Genomic DNA, 10,592 nt, shown 5'->3' on the forward strand with positions numbered 1-10,592 from the left:
CCAAGGCAGTGTGTATGGAGGTTCTAGACTGCCTAGACGACAAGCCTCCCCCCTCTTAGTCTCACTGATGTGGTCCAAAGGAAAGCAGACCATTATGTTTGGCACCAGCTTGGCTGCAGGAGTTGCCAGAGGGAGGCGTACAAGGCACCATCCAACCATCTTAGGGAAGTCCCTCTACCTAATTACCTTTAGATAGTTAGATAGCATGCTTCCTGGTCTGCTACTTTATGGTCTGGTGAGTAGAATTCCTAAAGAAAGAGGGTTTATCTAAGATTTCTGGAGCACACAGAAGGAACAGAGACAAAACAACATGATCTAGAATTCTACTCCAAGAGCACTGATTTAAATACAATATGACTTCATTTAATGATAAAACACAAAAACCAAAAACAGAATACCTGGAATAAGTAGACATCACCGAAAGAGTTGCTGAGACAGAAAACATTCTCTTTCTTGGGGTGTTCTGGACAAGACTGCACTATACTGTCTTCTGCAAACAGGGCATATCGAGGCGAGCTGTTCTGCTCCATGGAATTTCTCCCATAAGTCTCATAAAACAGCAAGGTGCATCCTTTTCAAACGAAAAATGTAAAAACGAAAAGTAGTTCTGGTTTATGTCTTGGATCTTTCTAAACTCATATCCTCTTAAAATACAATATTAAAATGTTCATATGTGCAGCTGGAATTGGGAGCAACTTTCTACAGGAAGCACTAAACAAGTATGGGCAACATATTCATCTTCAAACTTTTATACACACACATCTGAGAACTCTGGCCCAAATAGGTTCCCGGATTTATGCAAATAACTGGTTAAAGATGTGAACTATTGTGATTGCTTATTATCACAGATTTTCTGTTAGCAGAGGGATACATTTTTAAAAAAAACCCAGCACTCAAGACTGCTGCAAACTACCAAAGGCCAAACAAAAGAGGTATGTGTTACAACACCTCTGGGAGGCCAACAGAGAGGACTGTCAGACTTTAAGGATCCCTAAAGTTAAACAGAACAGTCTTAAAAGTGGTACATCCTGAAATATTAAAAGCTGGAAGGAAACAGGCTTCCAGAGACACGTAGGAAATACAAAGAAGGAGACTGGCAAACATACAGTGGTGCCTCGCAAGACGAAATTAATTCGTTCCGCAAGTCTCTTCGTCTTGCGGTTTTTTCGTCTTGCGATGCACGGTTTCCCATAGGAATGCATTGAAAATCAATTAATGCGTTCCTAGGGAAACCGCCTTCAGACCAGGTCCGGGGACAGTCTGTCCCCGGACCTCTTCTGAAAGCTGGGGGGGGGGGGAACAAGGGCTTTTCTTCCCACCCCCAGCATTTTTAAAAAACCCCGGGACAGCGGAGGACTTCTCCGCTCTCCGAGGCGATTTAAAAGCCCCTGGGAAGGCAGGCAGGGGGGACAAAGACTTTCGCCCCCCGCCCGCCTTCAGAAGGTGTTCCCGCCCCCGCCCCGCTTCGGAACAGCTTTCTGAAGTGGGGCGGCTGGGGCAGGTGTCCCCGCCCCCCCTCCCCACTTCGGAACAGCTTTCCGAAGTGGGGCGGCTGGGGCAGATGTCCCCGTCCCCCCTCCCCGCTTCGGAACAGCTTTCCGAAGTGGGGCGGCTGGGGCAGATGTCCCCGCCCCCCCTCCCCGCTTCGGAACAGCTTTCCGAAGTGGGGCGGCTGGGGCAGATGTCCCCGCCCCCCCTCCCTGCTTCGGAACAGCTTTCCGAAGTGGGGCGGCTGGGGCAGATGTCCCCGCCCCCCTCCCCGCTTCGGAACAGCTTTCCGAAGTGGGGCGGCTGGGGCAGATGTCCCCGCCCCCCCTCCCCGCTTCGGAACAGCTTTCCGAAGTGGGGCGGCTGGGGCAGATGTCCCCGCCCCCCCTCCCCGCTTCGGAACAGCTTTCCGAAGTGGGGCGGCTGGGGCAGGTGTCCCCGCCCCCCCTCCCCGCTTCGGAACAGCTTTCCGAAGTGGGGCGGCTGGGGCAGGTGTCCCCGCCCCCCCTCCCCGCTTCGGAACAGCTTTCCGAAGTGGGGCGGCTGGGGCAGATGTCCCCGCCCCCCCTCCCCGCTTCGGAACAGCTTTCCGAAGTGGGGCGGCTGGGGCAGATGTCCCCGCCCCCCCTCCCCGCTTCGGAACAGCTTTCCGAAGTGGGGCGGCTGGGGCAGGTGTCCCCGCCCCCCCTCCCCGCTTCGGAACAGCTTTCCGAAGTGGGGCGGCTGGGGCAGATGTCCCCGCCCCCCCTCCCCGCTTCGGAACAGCTTTCCGAAGTGGGGCGGCTGGGGCAGATGTCCCCGCCCCCCCTCCCCGCTTCGGAACAGCTTTCCGAAGTGGGGCGGCTGGGGCAGGTGTCCCCGCCCCCCCTCCCCGCTTCGGAACAGCTTTCCGAAGTGGGGCGGCTGGGGCAGGTGTCCCCGCCCCCCCTCCCCGCTTCGGAACAGCTTTCCGAAGTGGGGCGGCTGGGGCAGGTGTCCCCGCCCTCCCTCCCCGCTTCGGAACAGCTTTCCGAAGTGGGGCGGCTGGGGCAGGTGTCCCCGCCCCCCCTCCCCGCTTCGGAACAGCTTTCCGAAGTGGGGCGGCTGGGGCAGATGTCCCCGCCCCCCCTCCCCACTTCGGAACAGCTTTCCGAAGTGGGGCGGCTGGGGCAGATGTCCCCGCCCTCCCTCCCCACTTCGGAACAGCTTTCCGAAGTGGGGCGGCTGGGGCAGGTGTCCCCCCCCCTTCGGAACAGCGTTTTAAAATGCTGGGGGTCGGGAGCGAAGCGCTGCCGACCCCCAGCATTTTAAAATCTCCCCGTGTCCCGGGAAGATTTTAAAATGCTGGGGGTCGGGCTGCCGACCCCCAGCATTTTAAAACCTCCCCGGGACACGGGGAGATTTTAAAATGCAGGGGGTCGGCAGCGCTTCGCTCCCGACCCCCAGCATTTTAAAACCTCCCCGGGACACGGGGAGATTTTAAAATGCTGGGGGTCGGCAGCGCTTCGCTCCCGACCCCCAGCATTTTAAAACCTTCCCGGGACACGGGGAGATTTTAAAATGCAGGGGGTCGGCAGCGCTTCGCTCCCGACCCCCAGCATTTTAAAACCTCCCCGGGACACGGGGAGATTTTAAAATGCTGGGGGTCGGCAGCGCTTCGCTCCCGACCCCCAGCATTTTAAAACCTTCCCGGGACACGGGGAGATTTTAAAATGCAGGGGGTCGGCAGCGCTTCGCTCCCGACCCCCAGCATTTTAAAACCTCCCCGGGACACGGGGAGATTTTAAAATGCTGGGGGTCGGCAGCGCTTCGCTCCCGACCCCCAGCATTTTAAAACCTTCCCGGGACACGGGGAGATTTTAAAATGCAGGGGGTCGGCAGCGCTTCGCTCCCGACCCCCAGCATTTTAAAACCTCCCCGGGACAGAGACTTCTCTGCTGTCCCTTGGAGATTTTAAAATGCTGGGGGTCGGCAGCGAACGCTTCGCTCCCGCCCGCCAGCATTTTAAGATCGCCCCCGGCAGGCGGGGGGAAGGCAGGCGGGGGGAGCAAAGACTTTTGCCCCCCGCCGGCCTTCAGAAGAGGTCCTCTTCTGAAGGCCGGCTGTGGGCGAAAGTCTTTGCTCCCGACCGCCAGCATTTCCCTATGGGCTTTCGTCTTGCGATGCAAGCCCATAGGGAAATTCGTCTTGCGAAGCGCCTCCAAAACAGAAAACCCTTTCGTCTTGCGGGTTTTCCGTCTTGCGAGGCATTCGTCTTGCGGGGTACCACTGTATATAGAGGAGGAATTCTATATTTTGGTGCCACCACTAAAAAAAGTCCGGATTTATATACCTATTAATCAGTTCTCTACAGAAAGCAAGCCTTTTACATCTGAATTTAATGTTAGGGCAAGTTTATAGAGGGGAAGGCCATATGCATGAAATCCAGAGATAATAGATTTGCTATGGGAAACAGAGGCAGATTTAGGTGTTTGCAACTGGTTCGGTCACATGGAGCCTCAGGGACATGACAGCTATGATTTAAAATGGAGTGTGAGAAGTGGGGGTGCCAGATTTTTGCATCACACATGGCGCAGCTGAAATTTGAGACCGAAAGGTCTACCGCCGGCCCCGAGTTTCATTGAAATCATTGGATTTTGCTGCCAGGTAAATGCGTTTATCCTTGAGGTGTAAGATAGTAAACAACAGCTGTCAATTCGAAGCAGACAATGTATCCTGTTAAAAATCTAGCAATCCCAAATAATGTCAATTGCTAAAAAGCTATCCAAAATGTGCATGCTTGAAACACACTTGTTAGCTATCACCATGATTTTATGTTGTCATTTTATGTGGGAACTGGGAGGTTATAGATGATACCCAACTAAGTCACACTTAAGCAGACCCATTGAAGCCGGTGGAATTAACTGATTTAAGTCCATTGATTTCAGTGGGTCTGTTCTAGAACTTAATCAGCTACCACCCCTTTATATTAAGAAATAAAATGACAGCCCCTGTTTCTGCCCACAGATGGGACTAGACAGCCTTCTTGAGGCTGCCCCCACCTCTGCTTCCAGGACCAGATTACAGCATATGTGCTATGATCAGAACGTGGTTGGAATGTAATATTCCTTGCCCGGATAAATTAATTAGGGTGGACAGATGGTAAAGAAAAACATTCCATATTAAAGGAATGATCTTGATGGCCATTTAAGCACTGCTGAAGTCTCAGGACACCCATCAATTCACTTTTGGCAGGTGACCAGATGGTTGTAATCTTTCCTGTCATTGATAAAACTAAACATAGCTCAAGAGACGGCACAGAAAATAATACCACCTCCACAAATCAGTGGTTTTAGTTTAGTAAGTTAAAAGCACAAACAGAAGCTTCCAGCCATTTATACAGCTAGGAACACTCACTGATATCTGGCCAATTAGATTCCAAGTGCCTGACAAGTTAAATGATCTGAAACCAAGCAAATTTCTACCACAACATCTACAAAGCTAGGATGTTTTAGCAGAAGAGGTCATCATGAAGCCCAGAGCAGCAACAGGTGGCAACATCAGTGAAGTCAATTGTGAAACTGAACAAACATTTTGGATAATGCTTTGTCTTGAGGCACACCAATATGTCAATTGTAGTATGAGAAGTCTCAGGGATGGGAAGCTTATGAATTTACCGAAAGCAAGCCAGATATATACTACTGCTACAAAAATCCAAAAGTCCTTACTCTTTTGATTTTACATAGGCTGTCAGTAGGCCTGGTTTATCATTTTAGGGCCTTTGCCCCGTTAAAAATAAATCCAATATGCACTCTGGACTTAGGCATAATTACTTGAAAATAAACAGAGGTAAAGGTTTAACCTTTTAATTGAACATTTAATTCAATATTTTGACTTCTTTGGGAAAAGTCCCAGCTCAGTGGAAAAGCACATGCTTTGCTTGCAGAAGGCCCCAGGTTCAACTCCAAGCACCTCCTGCCTAAAAACCTGGAAGGTCAATGCCAGCCAGTGAATAATATTTAGCTAGGGGTGCCGCAGGGTTCTGTCCTGGGCCCATTGTTGTTCAGTGTCTCTATAAATGACTTGGATGAAGGAACTGAGGGATGCTCGTCAAATTTGCAGATAACACGAAAGTGAGAGGAGCAGCTAATGCCACAGGAGACAGAATCGGGATTCAATTTGACCTTAACAGATTGGAGGACTGGGCCAAAACTAACAAAACAAATTTCAATAGGTTAAAAAAAAAGGGTAAAGGTAAAGTACCCCTGGATGGTTAAGTCTAGTCAAAGACAACTATGGGGTGTGGAGCTCATCTCGCTTTCAGGCCAAGGGAGCTGGCGTTTGTCCAAAGACAGCTTTTCAGATCATGTGGCCAGCAGGACTAAACAGGCTTCTGGTGCAACGGAACACAGTGACGGAAACCAGAGCGCAGGGAAACGCCATTTACCTTCCCACCGTAGCAGTACCTATTTATCTACTTGCACTGGTATGCTTTCGAACTGCTAGGTTGGCAGAAGCTGGGACAGAGTGATGGGAGTTCACCCCATCGCACAGATTCGAACTGCCAACCTTCCAATTGGCAAGCACGAGAGGCTCAGTGGTTTAGACCACAATGCCACCCTTGTCTCATGTTCAATAGGAACAAATGTCAGGTTCTACAGTTAGGCAGGAAGAACCAGCTGTACAAATATAAGATTGGGGACACCTGGATTATCCGTAGTACATGTAAAATGGATCTGGGGTCTTAAGTAGACCCCAAGATTAACATGAGTTAATAGTGTGAATGCAAAGAGGAGAGAGAAGGGAGCAGCAGCAAATAAAAGCTAATGTTATTCTAGGCTGCATCACCAGAAGTATAGTGTCCAGATAAAGCGAACTCTACAATTCTATGATTTTATACTTAGTAATAAGGCAGCTTCCTATTTTCTTGACAAAAAAACTTTTTTCTTCCAGCTTTAGAAAGGAAGAAAATTTTTTTTCTTCCAGCTTTATTAAAATAAACCAGCATTTCCACTTTTTAGACAATGACAGTGATTACTGTACAGTGTGTGCCTAATGTGTTCTAGAACAGGCAAATCTTGTTAAAATGGGGTTTCCCTTCTGACTCCATCCTTTCCTTTAGCATAATAACACAGAGATAAATTACACACACACACACATACACACACAGAAAATATTTCTTTGAAGTAGTATGTGCTGAATGACAAACCCTGCAAAAATGCAGAAAATCACCACCTCTCCAAGTTAATTAATCCTAATCCATGCTTTGCAATGCATATAATTTATCCAGCCATTGTCTTTGACATCCACCTACAAAGTATCCAGCGATTAACATAACCTAGGAATCACTGGTGTTTATTTTGTTCTGCATACACCAACTTCACTGGATGTTGACTGATATAACTGTCTTGTTGGTTTTCTTGTACTTTTGAAAATCAGTAAGAAAATATTTACAAACACACAGACGAATCATTTGTCAGAATTCAAGCCTTGAAACAGGTGAGGTAACATGGTGCTCTAAGCACATGCAGAGCTACTTTCCTTCAATGCTAAGTAACTATTATCAGGTCTCCTGCCAAACATCTGCATTAGGCAACAAGGCTTATAGGTCAGAAGGGATGAAGTTTAAGTAGGCTTGAATTATAAGAAAATTTTATTTGTTTGGTCATACGCCATAACAGACTTGAATTCCAACACTCACAGTTTAGAAGTCAAACAGCAAGGACATTTATACCTGCCATCTTGCCCAAGCAGGAAATGATTCAACTATAACAATAATTCAACTATAACATGATTTATCATTGACCCACTTTCTCTTTAAAAAGACATTGCTTTTCAAAGTATTGCTTCATGGAACTAAAACTGAATGGAAGCAAAGTTAAAGGACAAAGAGACATTACTATGAGGAGGGAAGAAAACTGGGGAAATGTCCAGGAAACATAGATTATTCATGCTCAGACAGCCCGCTATGTACTGCAAGTTCTATCAACACAAAAGTGAGCACTGGCTGAGGGTTAGTGCTGCAGAGCCCAGTGCTACATGTCTGCAGTCTGAACCCTCACACTCCAGCAAAAAGCACACTGATTATCAAAGTGCCAGATGTGTACAGTTAAAAGTACCAGTACCATAATAACATATGTTCTTAATTATCTCTCCCAATCACACTACAATAATGTCCTCTCAGTTTCCATTCTACGATAGACCCCTTGACATGTGAATCCCATAATGGAGGCATCATGCGATTACTGTGGCCCCACTTCCAGATGTCCATGTTTTTGCACTGAAGATGCCTATGCATGTGCAGTGGTTCATGTGTTACCTTCACATATTGTACTTTTATGCTGTGAGCCACCCTGAGATCTGCAGATGAAGAGCGGTATATAAATTTAATGAACAATACAATAATGAGAAAGTGCACACAACCAGAAGAGGATTAAGATAGATGATACTTCTGGGAAGGACACTCAAGGATGGTGGGGCCAACCCTGTCGGTGGCTTTTACTCTAAAAGTTTCAGAATGTAAACTGCAGCAGCACGCACCTGGTTGCAGACCAGGGAATAAGCAAAAGAGTAAGAAATATTAACACATGCAACTAGAACAGACAGAACATATTTGAGTTACAAGAATCGTGAATACTTGCACATGGGATAAATCTTCTGAAATCTTTCAACAAAAAGGTAACAAAGGGGGAACCATAAAACATTCATTATAAATATGCTTTTGATAACTTCTGTCCTAGTAATTGAAAGGTTTTCCAGAACAGATGCAGAATAGAAATAAATTTAAAATGCACTGCCAAATGCTGCCACTTAATGCAGTCTACATTAGTTAAGAACCATGAGCCATAACTGACCTTTCAGTGTTATCCAGTACTGCTTCCATTTTCTCCGAGTAACCAACTCAAGTTTCTTCTCTTTCTGTAGGGTCACAAGAGGTTTGAAGAAAAGCCACCCAGCTTTGCGGACCACTCCTTGTTCTTTCTCATACAGCAGATCCAGTTGTTCTAAGGAGCCGAGCGACTCGCTGCTCGAGTCCTCTGTTCCTGTGGACGTGTCTGTGTTTTCATTGTTGGTCTTGCTCAGGTCAAGCTCCCGCATGAAGTTCTCATAAATGTTCTGCCTCAGGACATCACTGCTGATTGCATTAGCAGACTCACTTCTCTGTGGGAAGAACTGGCCAGAGCCAGCGGACCACAGAGAACCAGAGAAATGTGGGGGAGCAAGAGTGTCTGGAGAAAGACTTTCAATTCCGTTGTCAAAGTATTCACCTGAATCTTTGCATTTTGTTTCCTGTGGATAAAGTGGTAAAGTTCGTAAATCAGCAGAGTCCTGACCACCCCTTAAACATTAGCACTTGCTGACTCTAAGGTCTTATATGAAATCTACAGCACAGCAGCAACTGCTGTGATGTCTGTGGCACAGAGTCTGATGGCAGCAGGCATCAGAAGCAGCCCTGAGGACTACAAATCTTCTTTTAGCTTTGACAAATGGCAATGTTTTCTTTTGGAGTCACAAGGTATGTTTATTACAGTTGTACCTTGGAAGTTGCATGGAATCCGTTCTGGAAGTCCGTTCGACTTCCAAAACATTCAGAAACCAAAGTGAGACTTCAGCAAGCTCCTGCAGCCAGCCAGAAGCGGTGGAAGCCAAGTCGGACATTCGGCTTCCAAAAATCGTTCACAAACCAGAACAATCACATCTGGGCTTGCAGCATTTGGGAGCCAAAACGTTAGAGAACTAAGCTGTTCAAAAACCAAGGTATGACTGCATTGGTATAATTATAATTGTACTAAAATGTTCTGACTAATTCAAAACATTCACTATTCTATAAGGAATAATTTTGAACGGTTCCACAGAGCACCTCATATAGGGTTCTCACAGGTGGTATCCTACCCAGGCAGCTTACAGGGCCAGATCTGCTTCGTTTCGGCAGAAGAACTGCATTTCATTCATTATTTGGACCCATTTCTGTACATAAGTCCACAGGACAGCTGGTATATATGCTGTTTTCATAACTCTTAAGGGCCATTCTCTGACAATAAACACTGCACCAGTCAGTGTGCACCATTCAACCATGAAATACCTTGCCAGATTGTGAGCCACAGTCCCAAGCTGCCAAACTTCTGACACTGGGCCTTCTCCTAAAGTGGAACTGTATGTGCAGCATCATATGCAGCTATTGATGCTGAGAGGTCCAGCCTCCAGTGGGGAAAAGGCTAAGCTGCCTCTGCCTTCCTTCTGCCCCAACGTAAGTTTCTGGGGAGCCTCGGGACAGAGGAAGGGGAAGGACGAGGTGGAGGTACTTCTTGAGTGCCTGGAGGCTCTGCAAGCATTTGAGCTGAGGGACATGCATGCATCCCCATCAGAAATCAATTTCAGTACTAAGGCAACAAAAGACAAGTATGCCCAATCTTCCACAGAAGCCCACCCCAGTTTTTAACCCACCTTTCATTCTTGCAATTCTCTGTACATAAAGTGTGTATAGGGGGGTGGAGAGTATAAGTGAAGAGGGGAAGACCAGAAAAATGAGCAAGAAACAGACAAGCACTCTGAGACAGAAAAGCAGCGGAGAGAGTCAGAAAAGGCATGTACAAAAAAATAAATAAAAGGGAATTTTGAAAAAGACACTGCCAGCTCCCATTCAGCCAATCAGAGGACCGAGGCAGGATGGCGGAGTAGGATTGACAAAGCGACAGAGATGGTTTGGAAATGAAATTTGCACTCTGAGTAGGGAAAATGTTGGCAGTTGTTTGTTTATAATTTTAAAGGGCAAAATACCACAGCTTCTCTTTGCTAGAGACTACACCTCAATTCTGAGTGCCAGAATTAAATTCATGGTCACCATGACAACTGTGGTGACTATATTTGTAGACTCCTGTTTGGGAAGGTACCTAACTATATCTCCAAGACTGGCATATACCATTAATTCTACCTTCATCTTTAATATATAGGACAAGTATTTTTTAAGCAATAACTTTTGGAACATTATGTTTGTTTGGTGTTTCTGAAAGTCTAATGATCCATCAGAGCAAAGTTGTATGTTCCCCATTTGCACAAGCTGTGACTATGTGAAGGAATTTTTATAAGATGGGCAGAGCACTCAACTGTTCAGAGCCGAATACTTGACATATGATTTTGATTTTAAT

General features: G+C 47.0%; 1 protein-coding gene across 11 annotated transcripts in view; it reads right to left on the reverse strand.

The window, feature by feature from the left end:
* Positions 1-10,592, reverse strand: part of TIAM2 (TIAM Rac1 associated GEF 2) — a 129,107-nt gene that overhangs the window by 70,430 nt on the left and 48,085 nt on the right. For all 11 annotated transcript variants that reach the window (XM_077925881.1, XM_077925880.1, XM_077925879.1 and 8 more), the window contains 2 exons: positions 8,301-8,736; positions 399-571 (listed from right to left, as the gene is read on the reverse strand). In XM_077925881.1, coding sequence (XP_077782007.1) covers positions 399-571; positions 8,301-8,736 — 609 coding nt within the window. The remainder of the gene's footprint in view (positions 1-398; positions 572-8,300; positions 8,737-10,592) is intronic.

This window comes from Podarcis muralis, chromosome 3, assembly GCF_964188315.1.
Source record: "Podarcis muralis chromosome 3, rPodMur119.hap1.1, whole genome shotgun sequence".
Lineage (NCBI taxonomy): Eukaryota > Metazoa > Chordata > Lepidosauria > Squamata > Lacertidae > Podarcis > Podarcis muralis.